General features: G+C 42.3%; 4 protein-coding genes across 4 annotated transcripts in view; 2 read left to right on the forward strand and 2 right to left on the reverse strand.

Moving 5' to 3' along the window:
• Positions 1 to 1,963: 1,963 nt before the first annotated feature.
• On the reverse strand, positions 1,964 to 4,201 carry MRPL30 (mitochondrial ribosomal protein L30). Its single transcript, XM_057422320.1, has 5 exons — positions 4,151 to 4,201; positions 3,826 to 3,906; positions 3,145 to 3,291; positions 2,227 to 2,300; positions 1,964 to 2,140 (listed from the first exon to the last, which is right to left on the reverse strand). Exons 1-5 carry the CDS (start codon positions 4,199 to 4,201, stop codon positions 2,008 to 2,010), a joined length of 486 nt encoding a protein of 161 aa, XP_057278303.1. The 3' UTR covers positions 1,964 to 2,007.
• Positions 4,202 to 4,336: 135 nt separating this feature from the next.
• Positions 4,337 to 6,650, forward strand: MITD1 (microtubule interacting and trafficking domain containing 1). The gene is made up of 7 exons (XM_057422328.1): positions 4,337 to 4,540; positions 4,731 to 4,832; positions 4,948 to 5,084; positions 5,171 to 5,257; positions 5,952 to 6,067; positions 6,399 to 6,459; positions 6,547 to 6,650. The coding sequence occupies exons 1-7, from the start codon at positions 4,387 to 4,389 to the stop codon at positions 6,640 to 6,642; spliced, it is 753 nt and encodes a 250-aa protein (XP_057278311.1). The 5' UTR covers positions 4,337 to 4,386; the 3' UTR covers positions 6,643 to 6,650.
• A 4,356-nt stretch (positions 6,651 to 11,006) lies between these two features.
• Positions 11,007 to 12,635, reverse strand: LIPT1 (lipoyltransferase 1). The gene is given in 3 exon segments (XM_057422349.1): positions 11,007 to 12,260; positions 12,263 to 12,470; positions 12,620 to 12,635. Coding segments are annotated over 2 exon segments (1,230 nt in total). The 5' UTR covers positions 12,315 to 12,470; positions 12,620 to 12,635; the 3' UTR covers positions 11,007 to 11,082.
• Positions 12,636 to 16,163: 3,528 nt separating this feature from the next.
• The window catches only part of TSGA10 (testis specific 10), a 32,803-nt gene continuing 32,110 nt past the window's right edge, over positions 16,164 to 16,856 (forward strand). The window contains exon 1 of the mRNA XM_057422321.1: positions 16,164 to 16,316. Coding sequence (XP_057278304.1) covers positions 16,260 to 16,316 — 57 coding nt within the window. The 5' untranslated portion in view covers positions 16,164 to 16,259. The remainder of the gene's footprint in view (positions 16,317 to 16,856) is intronic.

The following is a 16,856-nucleotide window of genomic DNA, read 5'->3' on the forward strand; positions in this document are numbered from 1 at the left end:
TCTCTTCTCTGTACTTGGGAAACAGTTACTAACTGTGCTCTAAGGTAGTTTATCACACACTTTCTAAGTTGCGCACAGTACCAAGGAAGCTCGTTCATTAACACATTCTCTTTGGTTTACACTGCAGTACTTTTGTAGCACCTGCATAGTGTAATGAATAGAATAGACTGACTCATACACATACTGTGTATAACAGAACTGGCAGCGCTCCCTCTGTTGGCTGCAGTGCCTCAGACAAATCCTGAACGTGCTTGGCAAAGCTGAGCCATCCTGGCTTTAGTGCTCTGGGCCACCAGTCTTGGTGCAAGTCTTATATTTGCTATTCCTCAGTAACAAGACCCATTTAAGTAATTTTCTGGGCCCTAGTACTTGTGCCATCTCTTTTTAGCTGCCCTGTACCTCGGATGCCCTGCACTCACAATTTCAGCTTGTAACAAGTACCTCCCTGTAGGAACACCATCACAGGGATCAACATCACACAGAGACTGCAGTTATAACACACTGCAGCACATGATGCTATGCAGGTTCAGGAAGGCAGGAAGGCAACATCAATTTATCTGCTTCATTTGTTCCTTGCTATTCTGGGTACATCAGACCAACACCAGTATTTTCTGTGTCCTTCCAAGTATAGCCTGTAGCTTGCTGAGAAACGGAGGTTTTTCAGCTCAGTTGTGCATTTCTGCCTTCAGCCTGCCTACAGGAATCACTGACCCACGAATCTCCTCAGTGCTACTACTATATCCTATCCTCCTTTCTTTTCTGCACAGTGTCTCCAGCTTTTATGTCCCTCTACCGATGTCTGTTCCTTTGAACTCCTACCGGTGTTTACTCTTCTCTGGAAGCATGCAGAAAGGGTAAATGTTCATTTTCAGTGACTGTATCCTTCTAATCTTCTCATAACATACAGTCATTAAGATTAACTTCTCTACATTGCGTGTAGGGTGGGAGAGGCTCACACTGTGTTAAACTATGGCATTCATGCTCACTGCAATGAACACTGCTTTATCATTTGATACAGCAGCAGCTTCCTAACTTTGGTCACGATTCTCAGAACTGTAAACAAAAATAAGAAGAGTAATACTCAAGATACTTCAGTAAAAGGTGTTATAAGCTTGCAGCCCATCATTACTAACTTGCACTGAAGATGTGTGCTTCAGGGTCTCCAGGTTTCTAATGTCTGCAATTTTAGAACAGGAAAAGCATCAACTTATACACAGACTGCAACACTTAGGCTATTATTATTAAACAGTCAGGATCAAGAAATATATATAAAGTGAGATAGCACGTTCCCTGAAAAACAAATTATACAAGTTACCATGATACGAATCACTTCTTCTGTTAATCCTAAATGGGGAGTTCAGGTATTTTTAAGCTACAGAGACAGCCAGATGACAGACTGTTTGCTAAGGAACAAGCAATCCAAAAGGGTAGATGGGCCAGACTGGATGAGGCTTTGAGCAGCCTGGTCTAGTGGAAGGTGTCCCTGACTGTGGCAGGGGATTGGAACCAGATGATCTTCAAGGTCCTTTCCAACCCAATCCATTCTGTAATTCTATGAAAAGCCTGTGTCAATCAAATGACACTCTTGGTGGATAGCCAGTCAGTTCTTGTGTAACTGCTAAGCAGTGAGCTTTTCAATTCCAGTTTCTTCCTTTGTGCACCAAAGTCATGCACTGTCATTGTAAACCTGTTACTGTTAGCTCAAAATATCCTCATCATGATTAGTTAGATGTATTCTACTTACTTCTGTGACTATTTACAAAGTTCTTTAATAGCAAGCCATCAACTGCACACATTTAGCCACAAAATTTAAACACAAGGACACAGGCCTATCATTCATTTAATATTTGGGGCAAATAATAACATTTGTACACACTTCTTTAAGCATCAGTATCACCTTCACCATTCATACCAGAGGGGAAGAATTAAGCTTACATTTCATACACAAAATCTTAACGCAGGATTTAAATAATCTACTTTATTTTACATAAATCCAACCAGCACAGCTTATGACTTAATTGCTTTCTGCTCCACAGGTTTCAAATGCCGTTTAATGACAAGCTCTCCCTTGCTTGTAAGAAAGGTGTCTGTCATTTCCTCTTCTGTTGGCAACCCGTAAGGTAGTTTCAGGGGCTGTATTCTACAGGCAAAAGAGTTTGCTTAGTGAAGTTCTGTGACTAGAATAGTTACGTTAAACGCTCTAAATTAAGCAAATAGTTAACAAACCTTATCAAGTGTTTAACAACTTTCAGTTTGGAATTCACAGAAGGGATATTTTTGTGCAGTATCGGCTGATGTGCCTGTATGAAGGATAGAATGGGTTTTACAAATGCATTGCCAAACCCCAAATCTCTGATCACTCAACTTCTCATACTGACAGTAAAATTATAGACCACACTTGCAAACATAGTAAGTAAAAAATGTCATGCATCAAGAACATAAATAAAGTATGAAAACTTGATCAAATTCTATTACAGTAAAATGATAAATTCAGCTTCACTCCCATTATATTCTCAATCTATTGAAATTTCCTCCAACTGTTAAAAGTATTGTAAATACAGTAATGTATTTACATTAAACGTAATGTAAATACAGGAGTTCAGGGGTACGACTGCTTCAGTTAGATCTTAAACTGACCAAGCACACATTTGTTTTTTCTGTAATGTAACACTGACTAGACAAATCTTTGCACAATGTGCAGTTGCTCTAAAAAATCTGGATAAAGACGTCTTTGACATAAGCTTTCTAAGAGTCTTGGATTCAGAAGGCTTTTCATTAATATACAAGTCTTATTCATGTACCTGTAATATTTGAACAATATGACCTAGAGAAAACTGAATTACAAGTACTTACAAATCTACTTTTATCATTTTAGCAGAAGTCTAAAGGTAAAGTTCACCTTAGGCATGCAGAGCAATACCAAACAGTGATTCTCTGAATTCCTACAAAAAGGCTATTTTCCATTAACATTCTTCTTGGCTCTCAAACACATCATCAATTTCTCAATTACCTTTATAGCCACTGTAAAGCAATCCACATTTTATAACTCCAAAATTAAGAAAAATTTAAGAAAACACCACCTTAATTCTAGCCTATTTCTACATTTCTGATATACACAATAAGTATAAAGAACAACAGTCATACTTTATCCAATCCAAGATCATGTATTATCTTCTTTTCCCAGTAAGGGCGACCAATCACACTTTTAATTCTAGTAACAACATGGATCTTGTGGGGCTGCTCAGGGTCACCTCCATACTTCTCATGATCTCCAGGTCGCGGCTGAAATACCTAGAATCAGAAGTTCACAAAACCATGTTTAACTACCTTTCTTCTCAAAAGGTCAGAACACCAACAAGTGACCTCAGATTTAGCTTTTATAGCATCAAGTGCCTGGTGTCACTCTCCTAGGTGCAGAATCCTGCATTTCGACTCATTCAGTTTCATGCCACTGATGATTGCCCAGTGCTCCAGTCTATCCAGATCGCTCTGCAAGGCCTCTTATCCCTCAAGAGTCAACTGCACCTCCCACTTTGGTATCAGTGACAAACTTGCCAATGGTGCATTCAACTCCTGCATTCACATCCGTGACAAAAACTTTGAACAGAACTGGCCCTAGAATTGAACCCTGAGGAACGTGGCTGGGGACCGGTTCACCAGCCCCATTCACTGCAACCCTTTGGGCTCTGCCTTCAGCCAGTTCTTCAATCATCCCAACACAAACTCTCTTGTCCCACAGCCTCTGGAAATCTGTCATACCACAGAAAACACAAATTAAGCAGGCTAATACCTATTTTTCAGTCTCTCGAAGACTTAAGCACATACCGAGTCTGGAATTCTCGACCTGGTAAAGATACAACGAACCCACGCTGCAGGTGCCACTGCCCCCATCCTCTTCCCCAGTAACTGTAAAGAGAACAGGACAAAACTTGTCTGCGCTTTCCTTACAGCTCTTCGTGTTTGCTAAAACGTTACACGGTCACTCAAACTCGGCCCGGTTGAGCACACGTCCCGTCTTTACTACACTTCTAGGTGGCTGAAGAGCAGAGTGCTCACACCGGGAGCCCACACCGGCTCCTCGGACTTTCCAGCTGCCTCTCCCCCGTCAAGAGGAGGCACGAACCAAACAACCCCCAGCCCAGACTACTACCTTCCAAGCGGCTGCGGGCCCCAGGCCCCCCATGCCCGCCGCGGCCGCCATTCCGGTGCGCTGCCTTCCGGCCGGCCACCAACCCCACAGCACTTCAGTTCCGCACTGGCGGAACGGCAACAATGAGCACTTCCCCCTTCCCTCTACTGCCGCTTCGGTTTCTGTTTCCCCAGCGGCTGGTGAAGCGGTGCCTCGGGAAGTGTGGCCGCCCCGTCCCGGTCTCCGCCGCGGCGCCCATGTCGCGGACAGGGGGCAATAGCACTGCCGTGCTGGAGCGGGCCGGGGCGGAGACGGTGAAGCGGGCTGTAGAGCTGGACGTAGCGTCTCGGTTCCAGGAGTCGCTAGTGTGTTACCAGGAGGGCATCGACCTGCTGCTGCAGGTGGTGAAAGGTACCGAGCGGGGAGGTTTGGCGGCCGTTTGCCACAGCCGTTGAGGCGGTTAATTGTTAAACACCCCCCGGTTCTGCGAGAGGGGTGGTTTGGCGGAGAAATGAGGTCTGTCTGGTGCTGAGGGTCGGCCCCGAACCCTCGTCTCTTCATGGGGAGGGAGAGAACTTTTGATTGTGCTTTTGATTGACAGCCACGAAAGATGAGGCCAAAAAGCACCGATACCGGCAGAAAATATCCGAGTATATGACCAGAGCTGAGGACATTAAGAAACACATTGAAAAAGAGAAACAAGGTACGGAGCTGCCATGTACCTGTAAACATTTGAATACGTGTTGTTTACGTGAGGTAAGTAACATGGGAACTACATCCTGCTCTTTACTGAAAAAAGAGAGTTCTTTTCCTTTCAGATGGCAAATACCATAAGCAGATCAGGATAGAGGAAAATGCAACAGGTTTCAGCTATGAAAAGGTTTTCCAAGAGTACCTTTCTGAGATTGTTTCTGAAGTTTGGGTGGAGGACCCATACATTCGGAGTGTTCATCAGGCAAGTACATACTCGGTGTAATTGATACGGATGTAACTGCTAAAACAATTCCAAGTTACTAAATTAAATAAAACTTTTTTTTGCAGTTGTATAACTTCCTGCGGTTCTGCGAGATGCTAGTTAAGGGGCCATGCAAAGTGAAAACGATCCACCTCCTCACTTCCTATGATGAAGTAAGTGTATAAGTTCTGGTTTCTATTTCCCAGTACCCAGGTGATAACACATGCGAATATGCACACAAACAAATATATATGTATATTAAATACTTATTTTTAAATACAGATTTTTGTATCACTTATTTGTACTTGTTAGACTGAGGCTCTGATGCCTTCAGCAGAAAACACAGATTAAGAGAAAAATAAAAATATGATAATTGAACATAAGTAATTTCATAAATTTAGAGTTTTCTTATAACTAACAATTTCTTGGTAAGCAGAATCTTAAATGGAAAAGATATTTTCTTGAAAGCTTTCTTGTGGAAAAGGTCATCAAAACTAAAGCATCTATTGAGATATGGGCTTTTTTCTCTTCCAACAGCTAGTTGTATATAGTTGTCAATTTAGAGGCTTTGATGAGCTAAAACCTCGCAAACTATCACTGTATTTATTCTGGCTCAAATAGTAATTCATATCTAGTTTCAAAGGTCTGAGAATGAGCTCTTCCTCTACATATCTTAGCAAATGTACCGATAATCTGTTTCTGCTTTTTATGCTGCCTTTGAAACTGCTAATCTGCCTTCATCCAAGTTACTTTCTTTTGGTTTAAGTTATTACTAAAAAACTTTCGGTGAGTTTAGGAAGAGGTGACCAGAAGTAGAATTTATGGTTAAAAAAACCCCCAACAACATGTCATTTTTACTTTTAACAGGGTAGTGGGAAGAGTCAGCAGATAACAGGCTTGGATGAAATACAACAATCATTGAGGAATTATGGAGTAATGCTGAATATTGCATTTTCATCTTCAATCCATGATCGAGAAATTAGGTGGGTGATATAAAAAAATCAGTGAATGCGAGTTATTTGAACTGTTTAATCCTAACTTTTGAGACAATTTCTAATTACAGCTGTGGTTAAAGGAGTAGAAGGCAGTGGCCCTTTCTGAACAAAATCAGCCCTCGATAGTTTCACATGTTCTAACTGTGAACATAATAGTAGATTTCTCTTTATACAAAACAGTCCTTTCCATGGTTTATACAGGTATTGGTGATACTAGGAAATAATTGTGATTGAAACAAGGAGAGTGTGCATCGTGTGGATATAACTTTTTTTTATTCAACATACTCATAGTATTCAAATTTGTGAATTTTTAAAACAGGTTCAACAATGGATGGATGATTAAGATTGGAAGGGGTCTTGATTATTTTAAGAGGCCACAGGTAAGAATGATTTGATCTCTTTAATTAACTTATACTGTAGAAGAGCTCATTTTATGTTCACTGTGTCCATTCTGTTAATTTCCACAGGGTCGTTTCAGCATTGGATACTGTGATTTTGACTTGCGACCTTGTCATGAAACAACAGTGGATGTCTTTCATACTAAACATACAAAGAAAATGTGATCAGATACAACTTCTTCTAATGAGTGTTTTTACAAGCATAAAAATGTAACATTGGAAGATGCTGCTTGATTCCAGCTCTCCACCCTCAGAAGGAACTCTTCTAAGTACTTAGTCCAGCACAGCTTTTATGATATGTAGGTTTTAAGAATATTTGAGATTTTTCAGCCTGAGAAAACACAGCTATACATTTCCTTCACTGTGCTTCTCCCATAATCTTAAGTAATACAAGCCATGTCTAAATTTGATCTTGATTTTGTAACAGACCCTCAATAGTGCCTGTCAAAGGCATCTTTACTGTCTTGAGCAAATTTTGTTTTTAATATCTTTAATTGAACACCTCACAAACATTTGAAGCTGGACTGCCACATGTCCTCTTTTATAAGCAGCCTTATTTATTTCCTTTAATTTCTGTATTCTAGTCATGACTACTGTTCTGCTGTGTTTTGGTTAATCCTGTAATATCTGATTTGAGACTTTACCAGCAAACCCAAATCTAACATTCCATTTTCCAAGCTCCTTGCATACAAACACTGTAGTATTCAGTATATGGACATTTTGGGGGCTTCTTATGTGCCTCTGCATGATTTTGGGCTGGAAAGTATGCAAACAGCTGTATTCTTTTCCTTGTCACTCCTGTGTGTTCTTTTATTCTGCGATGCATGGTCATATACCTGATTTCCATACTTTGCGCACTAGGTGTGGAAAGGGTGTATGATCCTCTCCCAGTCTTTTTCCCTGACTTGCAAGTTTAATGTTCTTCCAGCTGGTCATGTCAGTCTCAGCTGCAGTAAGCTACTTTTCTGCTACTAAGATAAGTCCTTTAAAAAGTAATAATTTGTTTTTTTAATTCTTCCAGAAGTTGGATACCCTGAAGTTTTCTTGCTAATAATGATTTTAAGGATTATGCTAATAGGAAAAAAAAAAAGTCTTTTCTTGTATTTCTTTCACCCTTTGGAAACCACAAGGTATACTGAGCTGCTGCTGCTTTGTTTTTATACAAGAGTTCTTGATCATTTTCATCAAGTATCTGGCAAAGACATATATTCTGACATGAAGAACAGGCAGTGCAGTTCCCACCAAAATCTTTTCCGCTTCAGGACTGACACTTTCTGCATCTTGTAATACAGTATGCCTCTATATTCTAGCATGTTCATTGCTAGAACTTCTTCTCTCTCCTCTGTTTATTTTTCCTAATTGCTGCTGTATTCTGTTACCTTCTTATTTTTTACATTTTCTTTATTATTATTTCACCTTCTGTCATCTAAAGCTGCTATTCCTTTACGCTTGCCTCTAACACAAGTCTATTCCACAGCTATCAAGAAGAATCAGAGCTGGTCTTTGCCTTGTTCTGTGGGTCACAGTTTGGCAGTGGTCTGTCTTATCCTTTTGCATAATAATGTCTGCTTTTCAAAATAACATATAAAAAAAGAGTAACATACATGCCACAGAAGCTGTACGCTACCAGTCTACCTACCCCTCAAACATTCCATAGGAACTCTCTGGCTTGCTGCTGTGGTACTAGGTTTCTAGTCACTGTTGTTGATTTTATTCAGTTGTATATAATATATGTTTATATTTAATGGGAATAAAGGTTATTTTTTACTATTTGTAGTTACAGTCATCTGTTTGAATTCTTCTCTGATCTATTTATTTACATATATATATATATAATTTTGTAGGTAATTCAAGGAAGGTAGGTAATGCCTTAAAGACCAGCCATGTTTTGGAGAATGTTTGCTGCGAATACACTAAGCTTCCCAAATGTGAAGCTTTGTATCTTTTAACATAGCCCAGCAATTTCAAACGTACAGGGGCAAAATAAAAAGCCACCTTAAATATTGTAGATCAACTTTAAAGTTTAGTACTTATTTGGAAATAAAACTAAAATATTTATACTTCTGGCATCTGCACTGGAACACCTCTCCTGTGATGACAGGCTAAGGGAGTTGGGCTTGTTCAGCCTGGAAAAGAGAAGGCTCCGGCAGGACCTTAAAGCAGCCTTTCAGTGCCTAAAGGTGGCCAACAAGAAAGACTACAAGGGCATGTAGTGACAGGGAGAGTGACTTTTTAAAGCTTTGGCAACCTCATCATGGAACTAGACAGGTTTTAGAACCTAAACCATTCTGTGATTCTATGATTGACAGGATATGCAGTATCTGTCCATACATAAAGTAAGCCTTCAGTGATACATCAGTTGGTGCTGCACTGGAATTTTTACATATAAGCTCTTTATCACTGAATGGTTCCTTTCACTGTCAGTAGGAACACCTTTGAACTGGCATCAATGAGTAGAGAAAAAACAAATTAGAAATCCAATAGTAAGTTCCTCAATAATTTTACTGACTCTCCATGCCAGTGACTCATGTAATCAGGTTTGGACTGTGCAGCCAGGGCTGTCCCTCATGCCACCATCTGGCAGATGAGTTTAAACCACCTTCCCCGCTGGAGTCAGCAGGGCATTGTCCAGTCACATTGTGTGGCTGCCAGTAGTGACAGGGAAGTTCTTTGAACTGACTTGTGAAGAAATATTTGCAGTAGCAATCTCATTTGAATTCATAAGGATATAAGTTCTAATCTGCCATCCTCCTGCAGTCAGTTATCCTGCTTATCCAGTAGTGGTGAGGCACTGGCACAGGTTGCCCCGAGAAGCTGTGGCTGCCCCATGTATTTCAGTTACACCATGACAGACTTTGGTGCTGTGACTTGGATTCAAATGTCCTGCTTCCCCTGGGAGGACCACTTACTGATCCCTGCTGAAACCCCCTTGGTACCACTTAGAAAGGTAAGGGTCCTTGTGAAATTCCTGATGCAGCATCAGCTGAGGGTTGTCTGTATGGACAAGGAGGCCAGAATGTCCTACAGACCTAACTGTAAGTCTTTGAAGTTCAGCAGGATTCTGTTACCCTAGCTTTCCACCCAACTTTTCCTTCTTGCCACAGCCTCAGAAATGCAATTAGGCCAGCCCCAAGGACATGAACATTATTGCTCCTTTACTTCCTTTAGGCCAGAACAGCAAGATTGTTTCTTGCCTGTTACTGGCATTTCTCAATCTACTTAATGTGCCCCTAATTTTCCTGCAGTTCTCAGAATCTTCAGAAGTAGTAAATCCTGTTGGTATTTCAAGACAGCTATTATGTCATCCAGTAAACAAGCCTTTCTCCGTAACCCTCCCTCATTTCTGGATACAGTGCTTTCCTTTAAGTCCTATGACTCCAGTTAACCTCCTGGGAAAAGACACTGATGTAAATTGGGTTGTGCTGTATATTGTGAGTCTACCTTACTGCGCACACCTCAACGGGCGAATTTATGGCTTTTTTGCTTTATGAACCTCCCACTGCAAATTTTACTGCTGTTCAAGGGCAGTTTTGTGAAGAAAGAGTTGTGTAACGCAAAGGTATATAAACTCTGTGACTGCCTTATTTGGGCAGAGTTCACATCAGCAGAGTCCCCTCCTTCAGCTGTAGCAGTAAACTACTTTTGTTCTAACCTGATCATAGTTGCATTCTGCTTATTTGCCAACAGAGAAATACATCTTGAGCCTTTCTTTCATAATGTTTATATTAAACTATTTATTTAATGTGAAAACTGTGATTTTCAGTTCATTATTGCCTTTCCTTAGCTAATTTTGTCCCAGATGTTAACATAAGGAACTTGTTTCTCATACATGTATACTTCCTAATGTAGAAATATTCCTGTTTTTATATCAGATAGTACCTATGGCAGCAGTGACTTCCAGCTTTGTGCCAAGCAGTGTGGGTACAAAGGAGGCACGTATCACCTCTGCCCCAGTTAGCTTCTCCTACCCTCATCACATAAACCTCTACACTGAATTTCCTAAGCCCTTCTCTGTTTGCACAGACCAAAGCCCTAATCCAGTGTGGAACTGCTGGACTGATTCACTATGCAGTAGCAAGCTTAGCTTACTACCAGGCAGAGGGTCACCACACTGCAAGAAAGGACTTTCAACCAGAAACCAGGGACACACACACAGCTCTCCCCTACACAGCTCAGGCCCTGGGACACATCCTTTGGGCTACCATCTGCAAGAAGCGGGATGCAGGCCAGGGGATCCAGTGCAGCAGCACCACAGCAGTTTTCCATCTACCCCATCCCATTTGTGTCAGCCATTTGTACCTTCTTGGCTCCAGAGCCAGTTTGGGATGCCTCCACTGTCTTCCCTGATTTAAGCAGCAATGACGTCTGTCAGCATGGAGCAATACAGGGCTGCAGCTTACTGCAGTGGCTTACATCCCCCAGTTTGGGAACCTTGGGTGCAGGCAGTGTAAATCTAATTGCTAGTAGGTAATATTAGGCAAAAGCACAAGGTTAAACAGTTTGAATGACTAATAAGCAAAAAATTCAGCTTGTAGAAGTTAACATTTTAATTTTTTCAATAAATAAAAAGCAGCAGCAATTTAACTTGCATTTTCAAAGTGCAAGTCACATTAACATTTTTATATTCTCACAGAGCAGATTCCATCTGCTCTGCAAGTCACCATCTTGTGGACACGCTCTTAGTAATGTTGTCACTATCACAGTGGTTTCATTTGGGCAAAACTTACTGCCGGTGAGGTTCTTCACCAGCTCACTGCACAGTGCTGGTGGCAACCATTGCTCTGGCAGATCAATGTTACAGACTTCAATCCTTCCATGCTTTACATCCATATCTACTTTAACATCGAGAACAGAATCTTTATAGGCTATGTTAAAATGAGTGCTAACATTGAACTTCGGTGTCTTTCCATACACCCATTCCCAGGTTTGTAGTTCTTTAGCTTTATTATTAATTCCAGGAAGCACAGTCTCATCAGCTGGATTTATTAAGTTGATATGACAATCAATTTGGTGCTGCGTTGCATATTCTTCAGCTATGGCATCCAGAAGCAGCTCAGAAGTTAAACCAGAATCCTCTTCAAAGAGATTTTTCACTGCTGCAGGCACACTAGGAGTAGCATTGCTTTTTAGCCCTTTATAAGGACTTTTTAGCACAGAAGATAAAACAAACTTATCTGTGTTACAGAGTAAGGTACAGTGGTGATAAGCAGCTGTCCTTCCCAGTTTTGCAGCAGTACCTGAGATTTTGTATTGCCTGTCTAGCAAGATATCGTATCTGTCAGTGACATGTACATCTAACTGTGGGCGCAAGGCTTTCAGGGCCTTCACAACTAGTTTCAGGTTTTCCATTCGTTCGTGTTTTTTCCTCGTTGTAAAGAAAGTCAAATTGATATTGCCTAAGTCATGGTACACTGTCCCTCCTCCGCTTCTTCTCCTGGCTAGTTTTATATTTTTTTGCCTCAATAGCCTGAGGTTGCATTCCTGCCAGGGATTCTGATGTCTCCCTATTACCACAGCAGGGGAATTTCTCCAAAGGAAAAGGACCTGTTGGTTCTCTAAATTCATGTGGTCGTGGATCCAGTCTTCCACAGCCAGATTCTGGTAAACATCATTAGAAGTAGACTGCATAATGAGGCCTCCACTCGCCGTGCTTCTGAAGCCAGCTTTTGGAGCCTGGAGGATGCAGGATAGCTGAAGGCAGTTCTTTAATGATGACTGGAGCACCATGTTCTTAATAACTGGACAGTAGATGGAAGCAATGCTCAATCTGGTAATGCTGAACGTGGCAAGTGCACAATCTGCTGTTGTGACTGAAATGAAACGCTAGTGGGAGTCATGATGCAGGCATGCTCTTCCCAAAGCAGCAATGCTCCTGAAGTGATGAGAGTTACAAGGCATGATTCTCCTGAAGCTAGTGATGTGGTTCAAACCCTGACATGTGCTTAACATAAAAGTGGGGGTTGTCAGCAGCTTCTCCTCGCTGCCCTTAATGCCTAAAAGACCAAGAGAAGAAATGGAATTAAGCTGTGTATTTTCCCCTCACTAGTACAATTTTACTTTGTGTATTTTGCTTAACTTAATTTCAGCAGTCCACTTTTGTTATGATTAAAAAACAAAACAAAACGAAACAAAACTGGTGCACCAAGTTCACGAACTCGTTGGGCCAGTGAAGGGTCAGCCGGGCGTAGAGCTTGCTGCCACGGTGCCTGCAGCGCCCAACCGAGAGGCGAGACAAGGCCCGCGGAGGTACCGGAGCCGGGCGCCATTTCGTTCTTGGCTCGGGCGTTCCCTCAGCGGCCACCCCTCACCGTGCGGCAGCAGGCCCCACCCCACCATGGGGCTGCACCAAGGCGATGCAACTCTGGCCCGCCACCTTCCTCCCCTCTCCGTTAAACGGCCGACCCTGCGGGCCGCGAGTCGCTACTCACAGTTAGGACTAGCAGGGCAACGTCGGCACCGGCAGCAATCTCTTCCGGTTCCCGAGGTTAGAGGTGCTGGGGGCGGTACTGCTGCCGCCCGGCGGGAAACCGGGAAGGCAAATCCATCATCCCGCTGATGGTGCAGGGGTGCCAGCGGGGGGGAGCGGGCGGCGCTTCCATGCCGAGGCCTGGACGTGGTATGGCTGGAGGAGGTTGAGAAGTGAGGATGGTGAGCTGCTGTGCAGTGTGCTGCCAAGTGACTTAAAGCTTTTCAGCCTGATAAAAACCCAAACCGAACCTCCTGTGGTAAGCGCTTATAAAATGGTAGGTGTTGATTGTTACTGCCTCTGCCAACACGGTAACTGCGAAGTATCGGATCATGCCAGCAACAGGCAGATGCAAAACAAATAGAACAGATGATTAGTCGTGCAAGACCCAGCCGTGCGTTTCCTCATCGCAAGATGTTCTGGATGCTAGAAGCTTTCATGAGTTCAAAAGGAGACTGAAAAAGTTACCATAAATGCACAAAGGTTTGTGAAATACATAGAAACTGCAGTATTCATGAAGATACACAAGTTACGTGTCGGTATCATAATTCATTAATGAGCTGAAATTGATCCAAAACTAGATAACTAAAGGTGTATTACACGCAGCAGATTGTCTTCAGATTTGCATTGATTTAAGCCATTCTTCAAGTCTACCGGACCATGGCTATAACTTCTTCAAGAGCTATTGTCAGTGTTTAAGTTTATGCTGTCAGATCTTGTTTGATTCTAGTGCTTAAGTTTTTATCCACAGTAGTATCCATATGGGCAGGTGTGTGCTGTATGTCTCCTGCTGGGTGTATGTGTATTTATAAATGGTATGATGCATACATTTATCTTCCATTCTGCCTTTATACTGGAGTCCCAAGACATTAAGGAATTGTAGAGAAAAAGGTTGGTACAGTGGGTTGTGAGAATTCATGTAGGTTATTTCTTTTGAACAGGTAAGTAAGTACACTTTGTGTTCTATGAATAGGTGGCTTAGGAAGAAATGCCAAGTTGATGTCCTTATTCAGATGAAACCGTGAAATTACTTGAGGAAGCAATTTGGCTTTGGGTGTGTAAGTGGGTGTTCATATATCTGCTTTATCAATAAAGAAACCTATTTATGATGTGGCCTGAATTGCCTTTTACCTTCTAATCAAATAAACAGAACTAGAACAGCTGTCTTCCCTAAAGGGCAAAGAAGAAAAGAAAATGGATAAGGGTGAAAGACTTTTAAAGATGTGAGCTTGCTGTTATTTCCTACTGAAGAACTATATCATTAGGAGCAGGAATATTCTTACCAAACTCTTAAAAGAAATGTGGGTGTAGTAGGGCAAGCAAAAAGTAAGAAATCACTGCACATGTGCTGGTGGTGACTAGTGGGAGGTACAAGACTAAAAGCATCCTGATGTGATGTGTGCCCAAGCATTTGGCACGTTGTATTGCCACTTTAAAAGAAAAAAAAAAAAGTTGGGAATTATTTTAAGCAGTTTGAAATGGGCACAATTTGTTGCTAAATTAGACTGGTGAAACTTCACTGGGGCTAATTATTCTGTAATGCATAGGGTAAAAAAAACATGTGAACTTTGTCCAGAAAAATGTGCTGAGTGTTCTAAATATTAAAAAATCAACGTTTGAGGCAGTTGGCAAAATGCAGAGGTTAGCCTGGGCGCTTTAACTGGTCAGAGGAAGTGAAATGCACCTTGTGGGGCTTCTGCAGTTAACTAAAAACAAGATGTTGAAGCATTAGTTTACATTTTGGCACTTGACTCTTGGAAATTTGCAATATGTCATTTTGCCATGGGGTGTCACTAAAAGCACACTGCGAGCTGTTACCCTCCCTGGTTTTGTAGTTCAAAACTGGGTTCCCTTAATTAGAACCAGAATCTGCTAAAAAATGTAACGTGGGGAGAGTACTAGGTGGTCAGGTAAAAATGCCATGGGTCTGTTCTCTGTGCTGAAGGATAAACTCCACAAGCAACAATAAATACCTTTACTGAAAAGTGGCTCTTTTTGGAAACAAACCCAGCAAGATAATTAGAAATATTATGAAAATAAGTGAGAAGTATGAATTTATAAATACAAACTGTGATTTATCTCTTCTGGATTGGAATTTTTAGATTTCTTAGTCTTGGCTACCATCTTATAAATTACATATCTGCAGAATACAGCAATTATTGGTTTTGCTTTTGAAAACAATTCCGTGTATGACTGACTTTCTTTAATCAACAAAGCTTTGTTTGGTGCACAGAAAGCAAAGCAACTGCTCAGCACAACCTTAACCAGCATTAACATATAAGAGAGAACACACCAGAGTCAGTCAGTCAGTCAGAGAAAACTGTAGACATATCAGAACAAAAACAATCAAAAATACCTTATTTCACCCCTAAAATGAATTTTCATGTAGAATAATTTTGGTAAAGTTATGAAAACCTGAAATGTTTTTCTCACATCTTTTTTGGAGATCAGCATGATAATGCAGAGTCTTCTCTGATGATTCCCACTATACCAAAATCAGGAAGTGACTTGTAAGAAATCCAGGATGGGGAGAGGAAGATAAAAAGTCTTGTTTCTCTTGCTTTTTTCCTGGAAGTTAAAATTTTCCAATTTCTTCTCTATCTGTGGTTGGGGATCATACTTCAGAGGTACTGGGCACTCCTAACCCCCCAAAAGGTGAGCTCTATCCATGAGTGCTTAATAGTGGCAGCTTGCAAAAGTGACCTGTCACTCAGCCGGCACTGTTTCCAGAATATAAAATCCGTGCTAATGGCTAACGGAACAGAGGACATTTATCTCTGGTTTCTCAGCTTGACTTTGGGACTACCTAAAGCTGCCTCTTTCAAAGGTTGGTGGAGTGTGAGGTGTCCCTGCCCATGGCAGGGGAGTTGGAACTAGATGATCTTAAGGTCCTTTCCAACCCTAACCGGTCAATGATTCTAAACCGTAATGGTTAGGGATAACTTTTTCTTCAGGGGGGAGAGCTGGAGTCAGGGTTTCTACAGCTCTTGACAGCCATCCAGCCTAGCTAGGGCTTTCACTCGACTCTGGAAGAACCACCTCCCGCCTTCGCTGTGCTCCCACCCTGGAGAGCTTCGCCTCACCGCGGGGAGGCGAGAAGGAGCCCAGGGCTGCGGACCAGGGCAAGGGGCTACGCGGGGCTGTGGCTCCCCGTTCCCTCTCGGCGGTCTGAGGGGGGCGGTTGGGAGGCTGAGGCTGTTGCCAGGCGCCCGGGGAACGCGGAGGGAGGCAGCCGTTGTGGCGTGGCGTCTCCCGTTGAGCAGGGCGGGAGAGCGGGCGCGACGGCGGGTGCCTCAGGTTGCCGCCGGCAGCGGCCATGAGTGCCCGGCGCTCCCCGGGGCTCCGGAGGGGGAGAGCGGAGAGTCGCCGTAAGGTAGTGACCGGCGGGAAGGGGGCTGCGGGAGCGGCAGGTGATGTCGCTGTGTACGCTGTGGAGAACAAGGAGGAAAGAACATCTGAACATCTGTCCATTCCTGACAGTGTTCAAGTCCAGGCCGGACCTGCCTTGGAGCAACCTGGTGTCCCTGCCCGTGGCAGGGGGTTGGAACTAGATGATCTTAAAGTCCCTTCCAACCTAAACCATTCAGTAATTCTATGAGGCTTAGTGAGGTCTGAGTGTGAGGTTCTACCCCTGTCGCAAGGGGACTGCATTATTACAGTTCAGAGGATAGTGATAGAAGGTGCCAGCAGTGGTAGTTAAATGTCAATTGCTCTGTGGCAAGCATAAATAATGGTTCTTTTAGGATATATAAATAAATGATATGCAAATGATCATATTATTTTTCAAAAAGTGCTCTTTCACAAGTTGAGTAAAATTAGTATTGTGAGTGAGCAAATACTGTCTGGAAATTTGAGTCCTCATTGCTCAGTGAGGCAGTGAAGATACTGATAGCTTGCAGATTACTCTGATCTC

The sequence above is a fragment of the Pezoporus wallicus genome, unplaced genomic scaffold (assembly GCF_028554395.1).
Source record: "Pezoporus wallicus isolate ANWC-B61680 ecotype Strahan unplaced genomic scaffold, APGP_CSIRO_Pwel_v1 contig_5785, whole genome shotgun sequence".
NCBI classification, from domain to species: domain Eukaryota; kingdom Metazoa; phylum Chordata; class Aves; order Psittaciformes; family Psittacidae; genus Pezoporus; species Pezoporus wallicus.